Source organism: Hylobates moloch, unplaced genomic scaffold, assembly GCF_009828535.3.
Source record: "Hylobates moloch isolate HMO894 unplaced genomic scaffold, HMol_V3 SCAFFOLD_13, whole genome shotgun sequence".
NCBI classification, from domain to species: domain Eukaryota; kingdom Metazoa; phylum Chordata; class Mammalia; order Primates; family Hylobatidae; genus Hylobates; species Hylobates moloch.
The window spans coordinates 80,427,639-80,449,209 of record NW_026652288.1 but is presented as its reverse complement, the minus strand read 5'-3'; the positions used below and the strand labels follow the sequence as shown (position 1 = coordinate 80,449,209).

Below are 21,571 nucleotides of genomic sequence, written 5' to 3'. Positions count from 1 at the left end.
TGGTGCACACTTTGCAGGAGCGGGCTTTGTCATAATCTTCTTTGTAGCCCCAGCCCTAGCTCAGCAGCGGAGCCCCTCAAACCTCGGGAACTCCTCCCTGCAAAGGAGCCAGGACGCCCTCCCTCAGGCTGCCTTTAACCAGGTCAGGGTGACAGAGGACCTCCACAGAGTTGGCGGTCACTGCCTTAGCAGTCAGGCCTCAGGGCCCGGGCAGGCACAGCTAGCGGGACTCGAAGCAGGCTGGCGCCAGGGCTCCTGTAGCCGCCTCACAGCCGCAGGCGGACTGTAAGCGCGCGCGCGCGGTCGCCATGGCAGCGCAGCCGCCGCGGCCAGTGGGTGAGAGGAGCATGGGGAGCCCCCGGGAGGCCGCCCGTGCGCCGGCCAGGTCCCCGGCTTGGGCCTCCACTCAGGCCCGTACTCCGGGCGCGGCCCTGGCGGTCCAGCGCGGTAAGAAGTAGGGAGCACGTCTGCGCGGCCTGGCCCAGACGAAACGCGCGAGGGGCGCCGGGGTCGCACGGCCGGAGTCCTCTCAGCAGCCCGCCAGCCCAAGGCGGCGCGGCGGAGCCCCAGCTGTGGCCAGAGGTTTGGGGCGCCCCGAGACGAGGGCAGGAGAGGAGTCCCTGGTCGCCGCGTGGGTCCGCCCTTTGCGCGATAGGTTGTGCAGACGGTGCCTGTCGCCGTGCTCTCAGGGTCTCCGGGAGGGGTTGGCTGGGGGACTCTTCTCAGCCCCCTTTTTGTGAAAGTCCCAGAGAGCAGGTCACAGGGGGGCATGAGGGTCTTGATACCGTTTCTGACTTTGCACCTCTGTACTATCTCCGTTGTAAATATTTCTGCGCCCATGAATGATCGTTAGCAAGTTAAGCACATACCCTGAACGGCCACCCCCTACCCGCCATTTCCGTTTTATATGCTTGTTTTAAAGTCTGTTTGTGGATACGGAACTGTGTTCGGAGGCTGGCTTAATAATACTGCATCCAGGAGATGGGCAGTGTTAGGCTCTGCCTTTAGCGTGAGAGGAAATTTAAGCTGGGATAACAACTTGTTCAAATGTACACACTGCGGATTCTGGATAGGGCACCCACGTTCTGGCTCATGCTCATCGCTTAGATTTCCCAGTGCTTGGCTAAGTATAGAAAAGCATGTTTTGGAGGGATCTACCTCCTAAGTAAGTCCTTTCTCTGGAAATTGTAAAACGTGCTGCCAGAGGCGTGGATGAAAAAATGAAATTTGGGTTAGGTTCTTGACATTTTCCTGCGTAGCTGGGTTATTTCCTAGTTTTTGCCTTACAATTTGAAGGCTGTTTTCCTTCTAATATGAATACAGTATAGGAAATAAATTCATTGGTGCCACAAAATCCTGGCATACAAAATACATAGGTGAATTTTAAATCAAAGGAAGGGTAGCAGAAACTTTTAAATACTGTAAATCTATGGCTAGCTAGTTAAATAAGAATATTTCCATAACTTTGTTTAGCTGTATTTAGCTCGTATTCATGAATCTTCATGAAGGCATGAATCTTCATGAAGATTCCTTCATGCCTTCGCGAAAATGAATTGTAGTCTGACACATTTCTGTGCCTTGGTTGTGGTGCGGGCAGCGCTGAATCTCGGAGATTCTCAGGGCAATCTTTCTCTTAATACCAAGGAAGAGAGTAGGGAAGAAAGAAGCCCAGTGGGAGCCCAGCTCCAACTTCTATTGGGGATCTACTTGCTTTGTTTCCTGGGGAGGACGCTAAAGCAGCATTTTCTAGATTGCTTTCCAAGTGAGGTTTTTGTTTTTTGTTTTGTTTTGTTTTGTTTTGTTTTTGAGATGGAGTCTCCTCTGTCTCCCAGGCTGGAGTGCAGTGGCGCGATCTCTGCTCACTGCAACCTTGCAAGCTCCACCTCCCGCGTTCAAGCGATTCTGTCGCCTCAGCCTCCCAAGTAGCTGGGACTACAGGCACCTGCCACCATACCAGCTAATTTCTGTATTTTTTGGTAGAGATAGGGTTTCACCATGTTGGCCAGGCTGGTCTCGAACTCCTGGCCTCAAGTGATCTGCCCGCCTCAGCTTCCCAAAGTGCTGGGATTACAGGCATGAGCCACTGCGCCCGGCCGGAAATGCAGCATTCTTATCCTCCCTATTCTCAAACTTAACAGTTTGAAGAGTGTGCACGTTTTAAATACCCTGAGAAGTGTTGTGTCTGTGTATAGTTTTGTTTATTTTAGCACTTCTCAAACTTACTTGATAATAAAACCTATTTTATTTGGAACACCTTTGATCATCCTGTAGAACATGAATATTCCACAAAATACAGTTTGGGAAATATTGTGCTACAATATCATTTAAATACATGAAAATTTTCTAAAATAGGTGAAGCTTTTTCAATACGTACATCTATCCACATGACAGAAATTATGCTATTTAAAATTTTCAGAGAATAGTGACATGGGAAAACTGCTTACAATATAATGTTAATTGAAAAAAACAGCATATAAAATTATATCCAAAGATACCAATTTTGTTTAAAAAATACTTAATATGCATATAAAAGAAAAACTATAGGAAGTATGTATGCCTAGACCTCAATTGTGGTTGTTCTTTCGCAGTGGGATTGCAGATTAACATGTATTTTTTTTTAAATGTTAGAAATTTCCCGTCGGGCGCAGTGGCTCACCTGTAATCCCAGCACTTTGGGAGGCTGAGGCAGGCTGATCACTTGAGGTCAGGAGTTTGAGACCAGCCTGGCCAACATGGTGAAACCCCGTCTTTATAGCTGGGTGTGGTGGCATGTGCCTGCAGTCCCAGCTACTTGGGAGGCTGAGGCAGGAGAATCACTTGAACCCGGGAGGCAGAGGTTGCAGTGAGCCGAGATTGCACTCCTGCTCTCCAGCCTGGGTGGCAGATCAAGAACCTATCTCAAAAAAAAAAAAAAAAGAAATTTCCAAATTGTCTGGAATAAGTATATTAAATTTATTTTTAAAAAGGTTATTAAAAACTATAAGAAAATTTTGTTTGCTTTCATCTGAAATATAATGTTCCTCACATTAAATCTTGTTCTGCAGATCCGTTTAGCAAACTCATCATTCTTCAGAGTGCAAAGGACACTCAGTAAACAACATTTCTGAGATGTAGAGACCTAGAAGAGAAGCCAGCTCCTAAAAAGCTAGGCTGGTTGAGCAATGAGATCTCTGTGCACAAATTTTTTTTTTTTTTTTTATTATACTTCAGGTTTTAGGGTACATGTGCACAATGTGCAGGTTTGTTACATATGTATCCATGTGCCACGTTGATTTCCTGCACCCATTAACTCGTCATTTAGCATTAGGTATATCTCCTAATGCTGTCCCTCCCCCCTCCCCCAACCCCACAACAGTCCCCGGAGTGTGATGTTCCCCTTCCTGTGTCCATGAGTTCTCATTGTTCAATTCCCACCTATGAGTGAGAACATGCGGTGTTTGGTTTTTTGTCCTTGCGATAGTTTACTGAGAATAATGTTTTCCAGTTTCATCCATGTCCCTACAAAGGATATGAACTCATCCTTTTTTATGGCTGCATAGTATTCCATGGTGTATATGTCTGTGCACAAATTTTTAAAAGACATCCACAAAAGGTAGAAGTATAGAAAACAAAGACAGTGGCCTGTGCTTCTAAGAAAAGTAACAGCATAACTTCCACCCCAGAAGATGTAGGCCTTGCAGAAGATGCTTTTGAGGTATTACTGAAAACAGTAAGGTCATTAAGGAAAGCTGCATGTATAACAGAAAGGAGATCTCAACTCCTGCTTTGTTTCTATCTTCTTAAGAACTTAGGGAAAAGTCACCTTTAGAAAGAGGAAATGGAAAGCTGGGTAGAAGAGCTTCTGTGAGCCAGGCCTCGATTTGGTATGAAGAACCGACAGTTACATTCAAACTTGGGATGGTGTAGAGGGTATCCAAGAAGCTTGTGGGAGTAGGTGCTTTTTCAGATCCCTTTTGAGTTAGGTTATTAGATAAAATTGTTTTTATATGAAGCTATTTGAAGAAAACTTTTCCTCTGGTGGATGCTGAGATACTGAATTGAAAAAAAAAAAAAAGGAAAGAAACGTTGAGTCACTGTAACCCAATAGGGCACAGTGGAAAGAGGTTTTGGAATCAGTTTGATTCTGCACTCTGCCCTTATTAGCTGCATGGTTTTGGACAAAATATACAATTTCTTTGGAAGTCATTTTCCTCAGCTACCAGGCCTGGCACATAATGCAGCTTAGTTCTCCCTTTATGTCACTTCCAACGTAGGGTGCTCACTTGAGCCAGTGTCTGCCAAGCCTCAGTGGGTGCTTCAATGGCCCTAGTTCTCCAAACAGCATTTTAATGATCTCTCCCATTCATTATTTTTATTTCTCTTCTCTTTTTCTAACCTTAATTCTGTTTCCTTTTCTTCCCTACCCCCACTATACACACATACAACTCATATATTTGAAAGAGGTAGTTTTTATGGTTTTTTTAAAGCTTCTAGAATAATTTATATGTGATAGAGGATGCATATATTTTTCAGAATCTCCAGAATCTGGTCTCCAGGAACATTATTCTAATCTGTGTATGGAAAAATCCCAGAAAATTAATCCTTTTATATTGCATATACTTCAAAAAGTGGATGAAGAAATTAAAAAGGGGTAAGAAAGACAAATACAAATTTAATATATAAATCTATATATTTACTCCCCAGTGACTTTTAACTTCTGTGGGTGGGGTGAACCTTTTTTGTGTGTGTGGGTGGGGTGAATCTTTTTTTTTTTTTTCTGAGATGGTGTCTCCCTCTGTTGCCCAGGCTAGAGTGCAGTGGCGTGATCTCGGCTCACTGCAAACTCAGCCTCCTGGGTTCAAGCAATTCTCCTGCCTCAGCCTCCTGAGTAGCTGGGATTACAGGTGCTCGCCACCATGCCCGTCTAATTTTTGTATTTTTAGTAGAGACAGGGTTTCACCATGTTGGCCAGGCTGGTCTCGAACTCCTGACCTCAGGCGACCCGCCCACCTTGGCCTCCCAAAGTGCTGGGATTACAGGCGTGAACCACCGCGCCTAACTTGAGCTGGGTGAGTCTAAGCAAATCATTGAAGTTTTCAGTATTGTTATCTATAAAGTGGGGATACTGTTTGTGTGAGTGTGAGTGTGTGTGAGAGAGAGAAATATATGGAATCTTTTAAAGCACTTTGCAGTCTGCAGAATGTTCAGTAGTTTTAAGTTACCCGGTATAAATATACTGTATAAGTCTACTTATATGCTTGCTTCCAGTAAATGTTATCTGTGATATGACTATTTATACATGAAGGAAACATACTTTTACTTCTTTACTGGGTTTGTATTTCAAAATCTTTTTTTTGTTTTTTGTTTTTTGTTTTTTTGTATTTTAACAGGCTAGCAGCAGGAATCACATTAAACATTGCTGGTAACAATCGCTTAGTGCCAGTAGAAAGAGTTACAGGTGAAGATTTTTGGATTCTTTCCAAAATTTTAAAGAATTGTCTGTATATTAATGGTATGTTTCCATAAGAATCAATACCTCCTGCTTTTCATTGAATCTAATTTAAGTATTCTTTATAATGAATATCAGCTTCTATTCATCTGTGCTTCAGGTCTGGATGTTGGATATAACCTTCTATGTGATGTTGGTGCATACTATGCTACGAAACTGCTTCAGGTATTATTTTACTACAAAATGTCCTTAGTTCCATTTACAATGAAACCAATTAGTCTAATGACACACACATAAAACACTAGTTTTACCTGATGTCAAGGGTCCCAACTCTGTGCTAGAACACTTGAAATATACTAGAAACCCACTGTGGATTTGGTCTCAATGGAGCCAGTAGCTAGAGCTCCTGAGTTATCTTTTGCAAACTTGTACACCATGATTAAATATATACACCACATCCATCTTTCAGACTGATCAAAACTAAATATCGTTTTTTCTTTCATTTATATTGTAATTATATTTTGATTACATGAGAATGTTTTTTTTCCTTAATGTAGTTGTTTTTGCTAGGATACAGTTTTTCTTGGTTATAAAGATTTTCTTTGGAGGAAAACACTTGTTCAAATAAAGTATATACTGTATGTGTGTATGTATATACATGTATGTAAAATTGACCAATTTCCAATAATAATAATGTGTAATAGCTTCTTTTCTCTTGTAGAAACAACTTAATCTCATTTACTTAAACCTCATGTTTAATGATATTGGGCCTGAAGGTGGAGAATTGATTGCTAAAGTGCTGCATGTAAGCATTTATGTATTTCAAACTAACATTTTATTTGGAAATTCTAACTTCTGATAGCTTGGAACCAACAGTGTCCAATGTTGAAGTGAACTTATTTTAATATTGTAGGAATGTATATTTTTTATTATACTTTAATTTATTCAAGTGTAGACATTGCATGAACACTTTTGAAGTCATAGTTTTACTAAGATTTAACTCATATACAAAAATCTACCCTTTGAAAGTCTTTAGTGGTTAAGTATTAATATATTCACAGAGATGTGCAAGTATCACTACTATCACTATTTTTAAAACATTCTTATCACCCCAAAAAGAAAAGCCCTTAACTCATTAGCAATCCCTTTCCATGTTTTCCACCCCCTACTCTCCAGCCCCTGGCAGTCACTAACCTACTTCATCTCTCTCTATATATTTGCCTATTGTGGACATTTCATATAAACAGAATCATACAATATGTGGCCTTTTGTGACTGGCTTAATGTTTTCAAGGTTTATCTTGAAAACCCAGTCACAAAGATTTATGTTTTTTTAAGAGTTTTACAGTTTTAACTCTTTAATTCTTTGATCCATTTTAATTTTTGAATATGGTATGAGGTGGGAGTCCAACTTTATTCTTTTGCATGTGTATATCCACGTGTCCTAACACCATTTGTTAAAAGACTATTCTTTCTCCCATTGAACTGTCTTGACAGTTTTGTCCAAACATCAGTTAACCATCATTACAGGAGTTTATTTCTGTACTCTCAATTCTATTCTTTTAATCTATATGTCTATCCTTATGCCAGTACCACACTATCTTGATTACTATAGCTTTGTAGTAGGTTTTGAAATCAAGAAGCGTGTCCTTGTTCTTTTTTCAGGATTGTGTTGGCTCTTCTGTGTCCCTTGCATTTCCATATGAATTTTAGGTCAGTTAATCAATTTCTGCAAGAAAAGCAGCTGGGATTTTTTTTTTTTTTTTTTGAGATAAGAGTTTTGCTCGTTGCCCGGGCCGGAGTGCAATAGCACGATTTTGGCTCACCACAACCTCCGCCTCCTAGGTTCAAGCAATTCTCCTGCCTCAGCCTCCCGAGTAGCTGGGATTATAGGCATGCACCACCATGCCCGGCTAATTTTGTATTTTTAGTAGAGACAGGGTTTCTCCACGCTGGTCAGGCTAGTCTCAAACTCCCAACCTCAGATGATCTGCCCACCTCGGCCTCCCAAGGTGCTGGGATTACAGGCATGAGCCACTTCACCCGGCCAGCAGCTGGGATTTTAATAGGAATTACAGTAAATCTGTAGATCAACTTGGGGAGTATTGCCATCTTAAGTCTTCCAAACCTTGAACATAAGATGTTTCATTTATTTAAGGCCTTTCATTTCTTTCAGCAATGCTCTGTAGTTTTCAATGTGCAAATCTTACATTTCTTTTGTTAAATTTATTCCTAACTTTTTTTTATGCTATTGTAAGTGGAATTGTTGTTCTTAATTTCATTTTTAGGTTGTTCATTGTTAGCATATGGAAATACAGCTGTTTTTGTATATTGATCTTGTGTCCTGCTATGTTGCTGAACTCTTGTGTTAGTTCTAACAGGTTTTTTTGGTGGAATCCTTAGGATTTTCCCTATGCAAGATGGTGTCACATACAAACAGAGTTTCACTTCATTTCCAATTTGTGTGGTTTTTCTTTTTGTTTTTCTTGGCTAATTGCTCTGGCTAGAACCTCCAGTACAATGTTAAATAGAAGTGGTGAGAGGACATCCTTTTCTTCTTCCTGATCACAGAGGGGTTTGAATTGTGATAATTATTTACACTATTATATGTCCTAATAGTTACTCATTAGAATGATGAAATGTCTGTAATTTTGTGAAATATTTATCAAATTATATTACTTTAAAAGTGATATAGGAGGAATGGGGAGTGACTGGTTAATGGTATAGGACTGACTTCGGGGATGATGAAAATGTTTTGGAACTAGCTACAGGTGATGACTGCACAATATTGTGAATGTACTAAATGCTACTGAATTGTATACTTAAAAATCGTCAGTTTTATGTTATGTGAATTTCACCTCAATTTAAAAAAGTGAAGTGCTATAATTTTCATAAGATAAATTTACAGATTTTTCCAGTCAAAGTTTATTAATATATGTCTTATTTACTGGTTATTGCTTGGGCATCTCTTTCTTGGGCATTCTTTCTACTCAACTGTTAAACTAGATTTTTATCTATTATGGTAGATTGAATGTTACCTTTAAGGAATATATCCTGTTCTGGCCGGGCACAGTGGCTCACGCCTGTAATCCCAGCACTTTGGGAGGCCAAGCTGGGCAGATCACGAGGTCAGGAGATCAAGACCATCCTGGCTAACACGGTGAAACCCTGTCTCTACTAAAAATACAGAAAAAAATTAGCCAGGCGTGGTGGCGGGTGCCTGTAGTCCCAGCTACTTAGGAGCCTGAGGCAGGAGAATGCTGTGAACCCAGAAGGCGGAGTTTGCAGTGAGCCAAGATCACACCACTGCACTCCAGCCTGGGCGACAGAGCGAGACTCCGTCTCAAAAAAAAAAAAAAAAAAAGGAATATATTGTGTTCTATCTCCATGAAAATTGGAGTCTGCAAATAGTAATATAGTCTCCTAATTCATGTAATGTATAGAATTCTGTGGATTAAAAATTATTAAATAAATTTTTTTCCTTTTCAGAAGAATCGGACTCTGAAATACCTAAGAATGACTGGAAACAAAATTGAAAATAAAGGTGGAATGTTTTTTGCTGCAATGCTGCAAATTAATTCATCCTTAGAGAAATTAGATCTGGGTGACTGTGATCTGGTGAGTAAATTGGTTATGAGAAAATCATCCAGATAGTGGGTCATTAGAGAACAGCTAAATGAGAGTCTTATGAATGATTAATTTTGCCTCTTATGTCTAATATCAGAGAAAAGGTATTTTTCCCCTAGACATAATAGTGCAGATTATTATGAGACTATAGTAAATAACATAGAAAAATACTTAATAAAAATATTCCTAAACTTCCATCTATATAACTCATCTTAAACTGTATGGAATTTTTAGAAAAAGATCATGTTCACTTTAATTAAACAAATATTACTTTATTCATATAAATTTTTTACTTTTGAAAATACATTTTAGGCTGGGTGCGGTGGCTCACGCCTATAATCCCAGCACTTTGGGAGGCCGAGGCAGGTGGATCACCTGAGGTGAGAAGTCCAAGACCAGCCTGGCCAACATGGTGAAACCCCGTCTCTACTAAAAATACAAAAATTAGTCGGGACCTGGTGGTGGAAGCCTGTAATCCCAGTTACTCAGGAGGCTGAGGCAGGAGAATTGCTTAAACTGGGAGGCGGAGGCTGCAGTGAGTTGCACTCCAGCCCCTGGGCAACAGAGTGAGACTCTGCCTCAAAACAAAAATAAAATACTTTTTAGTAGTTACTTATATTGTAGCACAAAAACTTAAAATGATGATGCTAAAAGCTGCTCTGAAGCTGGGTGACATGACATGCACCTGTAGTCCCAGCTATTCAGGAGGCTGAAGTGGGAGAATCTCTTGAGCCCAGGAGTTTGAGGATACAGTTCACTACAACCGTGCCTGTGAACATCCACTGTACTCCAGCATGGGCAACATGGTAAGACCCTGTCTCTAAAAATTATTAAAAAAGATAAAAGTTGCTTTGAACCTTCACCTGGCCTGATAGTGAAAAATGTGTTTTTTTGCATGTCTTCAAATTCCAGGCTTCACTTTCTCTGACATGCTTTCAAATCTTTAGGCCTACTCTTGGGAACCTGTTGTATAGCCTCAGGTTAATCAATGTGACATGAAAATAAGATGGGCCAGGGGGCTTTCTGGTATAATAGATTCTGAAGGATTAACTTTTTTGGAGACAAAGTCTCACTCTTGTCACCCAGGCTGGAGTGCAATGGCGTGATCTTGGCTCACTGCAACCTCCACCTCCTGGGTTCAAGCAATTCTCCTGCCTCAGCCTCCTGAGTAGCTGGGATTACAGGTGCCTGCCACCATGCCCGGCTAATATTTTTTTGTATTTTTAGTAGAGACGGGGTTTCATGATGTTGGCTAGGCTGGTCTCAAACTCCCGACCTCAGGTGATCCACCTGCCTCGGCCTCCCAAAGTGCTGGGATTACAGGCGTGAGCCACAGCGCCTGGCCAAGATTAACTTTTTAAGGTGGTAGATGCAGCCAGTGTGGTTCTGGGAAAACATTAATTCGGTACTGATCATCTCCACATACCAGTCATTGTGCTGGATACTAAGGATACAACAGTGAATCATATGGCCTCTGCCTCTGCCCTTATGAAACTTGTATTTTCGTTGGGAAAACACCAATGAAGAAATAAGAGGAAAGTGCTACAAAAATGACAGTACTCTGATAATGGGGAGAAGCAATTCTGCTACAGGATGGTTGCCTAAGACTTATATTACTAAGGTAATATTTACGAGTTATGAAGGATGAGAAAAAACTCATGGAGAGTGTCCATGTCAGAACCTTCCAGGCAGAGCATCCAGCATGCACAGACATTAAGATAGTGCTTCCCTAAGTGTGGCATGGGTAGCATTCTTGGTGCAGAGTGAGGTAATTTTCATACTCATATATTTATCTTTACAGATGCTTTCTGTTTGTTTCAAGGGATTATGGTTTTCCATTTATAGCAGTGATACAAAGTTTTATTTTAAAATAAATATAATTGAAAAAGTGAGTTGATTTAATGGGAAAGTATTAAGTAAATGGCGTAAAGTAAGTTTGGGCGTGATGACTCACGCCTGTAATCCCAGCACTTTGGGAGGCCAAGGCAGGCAGATTGCCTGAGCCTAGGAGTTTGAGACCAGCCTTGGCAACATGGGAAAACACCGTCTCTACAATACAAAAATTAGCCAAGCATGCCAGCTACTACTACGGAGGCTGAGGTGGGAGGATTGCTTGAGCCCAGCAGGTCAAGGCTGCAGTGAGGTGAGTGTGCCACTGCACTCCAGCCTGGGCGACAGAGTGAGACCCTATCTCAAAAAATAAATAAATAAAAACAAAAACAGTGTTAAATATTTTGCATACTGAGATATGGAAAAAATCACGAGGGAGGTACACGGAATAATAAAATAGCAAGTGTCACAGGTTTTAAGAACTGAGAAGTCAGAATGGCTGAGCAGACAAAGTTAAGAGTGCCTCGAAGTAAAAGTAGAGAAGCTTATGGAGGCCAGATATGGCAAAGTTGTGTGGGTTGTGGGTCACGGGTAAGGGGAAGAAGTGGGGGCTGTATTATAAATGAAAATCATGGAAAAAGCAAATCATGGAAATCTGGAAAAGCTGAGGGGTAATGATCTGATTGGTGGTTTTAGATCACTGGTTTCTCTGTTCAGAATTAAAGGGTGGCAAGAAGAAGCCATCTGACCACTTAGTAGTCCAGGTGAGAGGTGAGGAGGACTTGGGCTGGGGTGGTGGCCACAGAGATGGACAGGAACAGACTAATTTGAGACATCTTTTGGAGGCAGCAGAATCTGTAAGTCTTAGTGGTCAACTGGATGGGAAGGTAAGAGGAATGGCAGAGTAAGAGGAAGCCCATGGTTTCCGGCATACCAGCTAGGTGTACATGGTGGTGTCCATCACGGATATGGGGGGGACTAGGCCCTTCCAGTCAGATAGTGCAAGACAGGCCTATGGGATCTGTGAAAAATGTGATTGGTAACCTTTTCCCACCACACACACACTTAAAGTATGAATATAAAAGAGTGCTTGCACAGTGATGTGTGTTGGATAAGTAGTATGAGCTCCAGCTGGGATCCACATAGAAGCTTGAGGAGTAAGGAATAAAAACCTAGAGGGAAACACCCAGGAAATGGACACTGAAACATTAAGAAACTCCCCATGCCATGTTTTAGATAGATTTTAGGGCCAAGAGAAAAGAATACAGTAACAATTCATTTTTGAATTTGATCAACTTACAATTCAAAGTGCAAGGAATGCTTAAATTTTAAAAACAATTTTATCAGAATGCAGATAGCTGATCTTGAAATATTTATGTAGTGAGATTATTATATACTTTGTCTGTTTCCTTAATGAATTTACCTGTTTTTAGGGAATGCAAAGTGTGATAGCATTTGCTACAGTACTAACTCGAAACCAAGCAATTAAGGCAATAAACCTAAACCGACCTATACTGTATGGTGAACAGGTATGTATTCAAAGTGATGGTAGTTAATATAACAACATGAATAAAACTAAGGTACTACTATAAGTTTATGTCAAGGTACATGGATACACTGTATTTTTAGAGATGTACTTACTATATCTTGTAAACTACTATTTATAAAAATGTTTAAACGAAAATTATATCAATTCTTGGTAAGATGTTTATAATATGCTTTCAGATATTACTTATTTAAGCAGCAAATATGTCATCTTTTCTCTTGAAACTCAAGTTCTTAGTGAGTAAACTTGTGAGGGTCAAAGTAGTTAAGATGAAAGCATAAATAGTGAAGGTTTTAAAGGCCAGACTATAAGAGCCCAGTGTGAACTGTTTGTTACATTGATGTGGCTGAACCATTACACCTTTGAAATCATGAGTAATAAAAGCAGAATGTGTGTGAAAAGCAGTAGGCTGCTTGCTGGAGACAGAAAGATGAGTAAAAACGTGGTTCCTACTTTCATGACTTCTTCCTCCTTCTGGGTGGCTTTCTTCTCCTATCACTTGTAAACAGCTAGAGAATAAGAACTCACGTTATTATTGGTATAAACAAAAACATATATCTAGCTATTAGGAAAAGTAAATGGTCAAAGCACTTTATAAAGTTCAATGTTTAAAATTTAATGTTTGGCCGGGCACAGTGGCTCACACCTGTAATCCCAGCACTTTGGGAGGCCGAGGCAGGCAGATCACCTGAGGTCAGGAGTTTGAGACCAGCCTGGCCAACATGGCAAAACCCAGTCTCTACTAAAAATACAAAAATTAGTCAGGCATGGTGGCAGGCGCCTATAATCCCAGCTACTTGGGAGGCTGAGGCAGGAGAATCGCTTGAACCCAGGAAGCAGAGGTTGCAGTGAGCTGAGATCGCACCACTGCACTCCAGCCTGGGCAACAGAGCGAGACTTCATCTTCATCTCAATCAATCAGTCAATCAACAAATGTCAATGTTTGAATTCTCAACTTTATTTTTTTTGAGATGAGGTCTCACTCTGTCACCCAGGCTGGAGTGCGGTGGCATGATCTCGGCTCACGGCAGCCTCCACCTCTTGGCCTCAAATGGTCCTCCCACCTCAGCTTCCTGAGTGGCTGGGACCACAGGTATGCACCACCATGCCCAGCTCATTTTTTTTGTATTTTTGGTAGAGACAGGGTTTTGTCATGTTGGCCAGGCTGGTCTTGAACTCCTGAGCTCAAGCTATTTGCCTGCCTTGGCCTCCCAAAGTGCTGGGATGACAGGCATCAGCTACCATGCCCAGCCAAACTCTGAACTTTTTAAATGATTAAAGCACTTTAGATAATTTAAAATTATCTACTTCATTGTTCCCCCTTAGCATGAATAACTGAGAATTAAGGATATTTTTAAAGTAGTATTCTCATATTCAGAAATGTATTTTACATTCTTTGCCTACATAGATCTCTCCCTTTGAGTTATCTCTGCACTTTTCGGTACCAGAATTTTTGCGGTTTTACATCACGTTGTTTCATGTACGTAAATCCAATCTGTTCAACAAGACCCTCAGAATCTTCAAATAGATTCCTATTTTAAAAATACTTAAAAGACTAGCAAAATACAGCTCAAAGTAGGTATGCAGTGAATTGCTTCACTCATGATTCATTCACACCATGAATATTTGAATGCAACCTTAAACCAGACACAATGCTAGCGAGGTGCTAGAGGTATTAAAGTCAAATAAATTACATAGCACTTGTCTTCAGTGAGTTTTCCATCTAGGTGGAGGGAGCTTGACAAGTCTGGAGAGTGATATGCTCGGGGTGCCATGGGGACATAGGAGGGTAATCGGAATCAAAGCAGGGGAGGTGAGTGTGGTAGGGAGGTTCTCAGATTGAGGACATGACAGGAGATTTGAGGGCTAAATAAAAAATTTCTGGATTTCATCTCTGTGGAAATATGTTTATATATAGGAGATCACATTATAAGCATGATCCCTTTTTAAAATATGTTGAGTGGTATCATTCCTAAATCCACCTAAGGATGCTTATTATTAAAAGCCCAGGCCCCCTTGTTGCTCTCAGCCTGGTGCTTCTGGCAGCCAGCTAGGTGCTAGCCTGTTTTGTTCTTCTCCAGGACAGCCACTACCTTCTCTATCCCCAAGGGTACTATTCTGCTCTAAAATTGCTGTTCCCAAATACAAACCTGCAAATCTATTCCATTTATGGGTTTTACTGTTTTATTACCATGGAGGAATGGGATAACAAAAAGCTGTTAAGATGTTGGACTTCACCTTTAATGCTCATTGGCATTATCTGGGGAGCTTGAAAAATACTGATGCCAGGTGCCACTCTAGACAAATCAAGTCACAAACTCAGTGAATGGGGCTAAAACCCTTTACTATTTCTGACAATAGTTCCTCCCTTAATTAGGATACTCCTGCTTTCAAGCTTTGTAGCCTAAAACTGCAATCAAGGCCCAAACACAAAAACATACTGAGTTTGTCCTCTGTGCCTGGCACTAGGTAGAGCAATAGTGGAACCCCCTAAGTGGCTGGTTTGTATTTTTTTTACATTCCTAGACTACATAGCATCCCTTTGGCATGGTTGGCTTGCATTTTTAAAGATCTTAGTCTACATAGCATTCCTTTGGGTGTATCTTTTCAGTGTCAAAGCAATTTCAGCAAATACGGAATTACAGAATATTGAACAATAATAAATGCTTTGTAGTCTGCTTATGGAACACTTATTTTGTGCTAGGTACTTTTATTAGTTAACTTATTTCTGTGAGGGAAGCATAATTTCAGCTACTTTACTAAAATGGAAACTGAGACTCAGCTAGATGAAAATATTTGCCCAAAGTCATATAGCCAGTAAAAGGTAAAGCCAGTATCTGACAGACTTGATTTTTATAAAGCTCATGTACTTTCTGCTATTGCTATGTGGTTTCATTTAAAGTTTTTTTCAAAGTACCTTTTTATATAACAAGAACACATATAGTTATCTATGTTCATCATCAGCATTTCCAGTGACTAAAAAACTTATTATGTTATACAGCAATCATGCAAGAGTACTTCTTGTCACAAAATACTTTGGGCCATTCCTTTGAAAATATGCTTTGATTTTATTAAAAACTTAAAATGCCTGGTATTCAGATCTTCATTGATGCCATGTATCTTTTACCTAGAAGCAGCTGGATTGTGGGACTTAAAAAAAAGTCTTCTGATGATCAGAGAATAAGAGTAAAACCTCTTAGGAATTTGAGATGAATATAAAGGGAAGGATCAGATACATCACAGGGTTAATGAGTGTATTCTTAATATAAAATAAAGATTGGGGCTGGGCACGGTGGCTCAAGCCTGTAATCCCAGCACTTTGGGAGGCCGAGGCGGGCGGATCACGAGGTCAGGAGATCGAGATCATCCTGGCTAACACGGTGAAACCCCGTCTCTACTAAAAATACAAAAAAATTAGCCGGGTGTGGTGGTGGGCACCTGTAGTCCCAGCTACTCAGGAGGCTGAGGCAGGAGAATGGCATGAACCCAGGAGACGGTGCTTGCAGTGAGTGGAGATTGTGCCACTGCACTCCAACCTGGGCGACGGAGCAAGACTCTGTCTCAAAAAAAATAAAAAATAAAAATAAATAAAGATTGGGAAATGTCTTTGTATTTTGTCTGAAAACCATCAAGAGTAGAGATCAACAGCAAAGTTCAGGAACATATGGAAGGTATAAGAAAGGTTTAGAGACTTGAAAGATGGATTACATGCTCAATACATGATGGGACCAATTTTTTTTTTCCTTTTGAAATGACTGATTATTGTTTTTTAAAAAAACCAAATTAACCAGCCTCTTTTACATCACTTAGGTAGCAGGCACTTGTAAAATACAGTGACTATATTTTACTTTCTGAGAAGGTAAAAAATATTATTTGTGGCAAAGATAATTTTTTAAAGATAGACCAAACAAATGCAAATTGTGGACTAACAGTTTTAACCAATATAATCTTTTTAAAAAGCTAATTTAAATAACAGCATATGTCTGAAATAAACATGTACTACTTCAAAATTATATTTTAGAAGTAAGATTTTATCCACTTTTAGGAAGAGTCTACAGTCCATGTAGGCCGCATGTTGAAAGAAAATCACTGTCTTGTTGCACTACACATGTGTAAGCATGATATAAAAAACAGTGGTATACAACAGTTATGTGATGCACTGTATCTGAACAGTAGCCTGCGCTACCTTGATGTCAGCTGGTAAGTGATAATTTACACATTAATAATTCAAAGTTAAATAATGGGAATAATCTATATAAATATTCATGGTACTTGGGATACTTTGTTAGACATTATTTCCAACGATTAGAAACTGCAACCAATTGTCAACCCTTTGTCCTAAGCTTTAATATTTAATACTGCTATCTTTTAGTAACATAAATGAGCAATTTAGTTGTGTAAACAAGAATGAAAGCAATATTTTATGGTGAATTTTCATTAACTTTCTTGGAAATCAAGTGATTAAAATAAACCTTTACTAAAACAGAAAGTACTGTTTAAGTTTTCAAGCATCTTATCACTATGAATAAAAACACTATTTCATATTTTCAAATGTAACTATTTTTCCTTTGCCAGCAACAAAATAACTCATGATGGAATGGTGTATTTGGCTGATGTACTGAAAAGCAACACTACCCTGGAAGTAATAGATCTTTCCTTTAACAGAATAGAAAATGCAGGCGCAAACTATCTCAGTGAAACTCTCACTTCACACAACAGGAGTCTTAAAGCGTTAGTATGGTTTTATATTTAATCAAAATAACAGAAAAGCAAATTTTTAAATACTAATCTCAATCCCCTTAACTCTTAAGATTATGATGAAATATGAAAACTCAGCTTCTAAACTGACATAGTATTAAGTTACAGTAAACAGTTACATTTTTCAAATGTAATGTCTTTTACAATTAGACTGATTCTATTATCGATTCCTTCAAATTAATGAGAAAATCTGTATTGCTTATATTACTTATCCTGAATTCTAATAGAAAACTCAGAAGCATTCAGTATGATCAAGACTTTTAAAAATAAGAATGAACTAAAGAATAAGATACTTGGATGCATTTATCCAGAAAAATATATCTGCTATCCACCCAAACATTTACTGAATAATATAAAACAGAAACTTTCAAAATGTAGTTAGCTCTACTAAGTACCTTAAGGATCTAATTAGAAAACTAAGTTTCTTGGATTTTAGGAATTAAATGGTCAGTATTTTTACGACTACATTACAACATACTGAAGAATAATGCTGAGACTACACAAGAAAATGCTAGTAATAAATGTTGCTAATTTTTGTATTATTGTGGAACTATTGGTTTCAGGTTGTCAGTAGTCAGCAACAACATAGAGGGAGAAGGACTTGTTGCACTTTCACAATCAATGAAAACAAATCTTGCTTTCTCTCATATCTACATTTGGGGAAACAAATTTGATGAGGCTACGTGTGTAGTAAGTTTTAAGTTTTTTCCTTCACTGAAGGCTTTTTCTGGGATCATCTCTGTAACATCAGTTATTATTTACAGGTGCCTCAGAAATGGTTACACAGTGAGACACTGCAGTTTTGATAATTAACATAAGTCCTAAAATTAGCTACTAGAGAGTTTGGTGGTTGAAATAACAAAAGATATTAAAACTATGTATTACTATTACACATCACTGAATGACACAGTTCTAATTCCTCTAAGGTTAAAAAAAATCATAATTATTGATCAGATGTAGCAAAATTTCTGATCTGCTCCCTAATAATTATACCAAAATATGGAATGAGAGAGATAGAGTACAAGCTATCAAAATATTTGGCATGTTGCTCACATAAATAGACAGCATTTGATACTACTTTCAAAACAGAAATAATGGTAACAGTTTTCATCTGGAAAGAATGAGGGGGAAAAAGCAGATGTTAAAATTCAAAAAATTTGCAAAAGGACTAACAAAAGTTCCACCACTAAAAAGAGTAATAAAACATACAGTGTTGTCTAAACGACCCTCCCCAAAAAACCAACCCTTACTTTTAGGAAAACATCCATAATTCTTTAGGTTCTACACACCAGTAGCTGAATAAGTTGGGTCTGGAACTGGAACTAATGATGAATGACAAGCTAAAGCAAAAACCAACTTGACTTTTAAATCTTTTAATGTCAAAATTTCCATCTTTCCCCATAATGCCAACCTTACTGACAAACCAGTTCAACATGTTTGTATGGCTCTGTTACACAGATACTAAGGATTGTGGCTCATGCCTGTTATCCCAGCACTTTGGGAGGCCAAGGCGGGGGGATCACGAGGTCAAGAGATTAAGACCATCCTGGCCAACATGGTGAAACCCCGTCTCTACTAAAAGTACAAAAATTAGCTGGGTGTGGTGGTGCATGGAGCCTGTAGTCCCAGCTATTTGGGAGGCTGAGGCAGGAGAATCTCTTGAACCCAGGAGGCAGAGGTTGCAGTGAGCCGAGATCGTGCCACTGCACTCCAGCTTGGTGACAAGGCAAGACTCTGTCTCAAAAAAAAAAAAAAAGAAAGTATAAAAATTCTACAATGAAGAAATAATTAATAGGCCAGCATCCAATACTATGGAATTGTCTCTCTTAGCCTAAATCTGTAGATTAGATTCGGGGGGGGTCATGAACTCTATATATAAATTGTATGTCCAAATCTGGGATTCCCTTAATTTTTCTGAGGAATGGGTAACTAGCTATCAGCAGACTTTTGAGAATGTATACAATAGCCCTCCTACCCAGCCCCCCTACCTATTCCTATTTATGAACATCCGTGGGACTTGAAAATTTTGACCATAGGAGCTTTGGTCCACAAAATTGGTAGTATAGAAAATTAACTCTAGGAGTCACAAAATGACAAAACATGTCTAATACATTAAAAGTTAGAAATAAGTTTTGCAACATTATAATTTCATTCTGTGTAATTAAATGAATAAAAATCTACCTACAATATCTGGAAAATATTAAAATTCAGCAATGTTATTCAGAGTATTTTATTTTAAACTACAAATTAGCACAGCTAATTTGAATATTTAAATTTCCTTAAGCACTGTAAATTGAATACATTTTTTTCTTAATGATATAGTTTTTCTTTTCTTAAAAATCCTAGGCATATTCACACTTAATTCAAATGGGTCGTCTAAAACCAGACAATACAGATGTGGAGCCATTTGTGGTAGATGGACGCGTATATCTTGCAGAAGTCTCCAATGGCCTTAAAAAGCATTATTATTGGACATCAACTTATGGAGAATCTTATGACCACTCATCTAATGCAGGTTTTGCTCTTGTTCCAGTAGGTCAACAGCCATGAAAAAGCTCTAAAATAATTTTCATACATTTGTCTTATTGTTTCACAGAGATTAATATTCTATAGCCTGTTTTCTTTTACAAATTAAAACAAGTCACTTTTTTCAAATGTGTAAAAGATACTAACTTTTTAACTGTATTAAACTTTGCATAACTGTCTATTGCGAAAAACTGAGTAGGGTAATTTTTTAAAAGAAATTTTACAATATAGAGACTAAAATTCTAACCCTGGAGAAAGAGGCCAAGGAACTAGACTAAATTTCTTTTTATAATGAAAATATAACCAAGTAGTGAAATAGCATACAAGTAAAGGTCATTGTAGGTATCTCACTGAAAGTTATTAAGTAGTATCAATAAAAAGGTTTGTAGTAGAAAATTATCAGTGACTTTCAAAGGGTTTCAAAGTTCAGAAGCTGAAAAAGTATTCTACCTATCCTATTTACGTGTTACAGACAGATGTTAATAACAATTTCATAAATACAGGCAAATATATATAAACATATACATACCCCTTTCCCAACAAGTCAGTGCTGCCAGCTTCTCCCACTCTCATCTCATAGATAACCACTATCCTGACTTCTAACCCCACAGAGTAGTTTTGCCTGTTCTTGACCTTTATATAAATGGAAGCATACAGTATACACTCTTTGTGTCTGGCTTCTTTTGTTCAACATTATATTAGTATGATTCATTTATGTTGTTTAATGTAGCAGTAGTCTGTTCACTTTTCATTGCTTTGTAGTATTCCCCACATGCTGGGTAGTAGGGAGTCTACCAGACTCTGGAAAGAGTTTGATTTCCCAGGCTACTGTCTCTTCCTGTGTGCTACAGAAGAGACCCACAAGTTCCCATATTCCCCCAAAGGGAGATTCAGAAGATGGCTGAAGGGGAAGCAAGTAGGCTTACCTTGAGCTTACAGTGGGGTGCAGGTGGTAAACCTGTAACCTGACCTACACTGCTGCTTGAGGCAGAGTTGCAGGTGATAGTGCCTCAGAGAGTTTTCCACATCTAAGAGAACTGAGATGAAGTCAGTTCAGCCAAGGACAACTGGACTCTGACCAAACTAGGAAAGACTTTGTTACTTATTTTATAAGCTGCTGCCTGCCGCAACAGAGGTCAGTATAATTAACCCAGAGAATGGAAGGGCTCAAGAAAGACTCTGTCTACCCTGATGCCACTGTCTTGTAAGATATGTCTAGACACAATTTTAGAGAGACAAAGGGCAGAAATAAAACAGCATTTCTCCAAAAGATTAAGCATTACCTTAAAGCCCCTTAAGATATAAATTCTATCCCCTTTATATCAGACTAGGTTTTAAACTGGCTAAAATTAAAAGTTAATTTTTTCCAGACTTACCACTGGGTATGCGCTCAAGAGGAAGAACATATAAGTTCCATAGGAAACCTCTCATTTCCTCTGCACATCTAAATTGTAAAGAGCAAATCTGCAATCATATTGTATTGTTTCATTTTTCTCTTAGCAATCATCCTTTAAGACCTAGATCAAAGATTGCTTCACCTTACACTGTTGCAGATCATATTATACTCATCATTTTACAATGTTTCAAATTTGAAAGCAAAAAATAAAGCAGTATGTCCTTTTCAGATATTTGGGAAAATAATGATCATTTGTCTTAAACGTTCTCCTTTTCAAACTTTTCTATAGTATTATCATTGATCATGTCTTCTTAATATCTACTACAACTATATCCATCTGGTTTCTGCTCCCACTATTATACTGTACCTGCCTTCTAAAGGATCATCATGCTCCAATTATCCAACCCAATGTTGTCTCAGATTTACATCCTACTTCTCTGTACTATGTGACTGCTACAAAG

The 21,571-nt window shown here is 38.9% G+C and overlaps 1 protein-coding gene across 5 annotated transcripts; it reads left to right on the top strand.

The window, feature by feature from the left end:
- The first annotated feature begins 7 nt into the window (after positions 1-7).
- LRRC34 (leucine rich repeat containing 34) lies at positions 8-20,375 on the top strand. 5 transcript variants are annotated; one of them, XM_058426435.1, is made up of 11 exons: positions 8-142; positions 4,513-4,630; positions 5,370-5,491; positions 5,589-5,653; positions 6,150-6,233; positions 8,917-9,045; positions 12,318-12,413; positions 16,476-16,630; positions 17,006-17,161; positions 17,752-17,878; positions 19,535-20,375. In XM_058426435.1, exons 2-11 carry the CDS (start codon positions 4,557-4,559, stop codon positions 19,736-19,738), a joined length of 1,212 nt encoding a protein of 403 aa, XP_058282418.1. In that variant the 5' UTR covers positions 8-142; positions 4,513-4,556; the 3' UTR covers positions 19,739-20,375. The 5 variants fall into 5 exon arrangements, with proteins under 5 accessions (XP_058282418.1, XP_032029859.1, XP_058282415.1 ...); XM_032173968.2 differs by having other exon boundaries at positions 115-447; XM_058426432.1 differs by lacking the exon at positions 8-142 and adding an exon at positions 286-447 and having other exon boundaries at positions 8,920-9,045.
- The last annotated feature ends 1,196 nt before the right edge of the window (positions 20,376-21,571 follow it).

What these genes read in the sequence shown, in the direction of transcription:
- LRRC34 (XM_032173968.2), top strand. Translation starts at nt 309, where the DNA reads ATGGCAGCGCAGCCGCCGCGGCCAGTGGGTGAGAGGAGCATGGGGAGC. An exon ending in GAATTGTCTGTATATTAATG is followed by an intron (nt 5,492 to 5,588) that starts GTATGTTTCCAT and finishes TCTGTGCTTCAG; the next exon opens with GTCTGGATGTTGGATATAAC. An exon ending in ATCTGGGTGACTGTGATCTG is followed by an intron (nt 9,046 to 12,317) that starts GTGAGTAAATTG and finishes ACCTGTTTTTAG; the next exon opens with GGAATGCAAAGTGTGATAGC.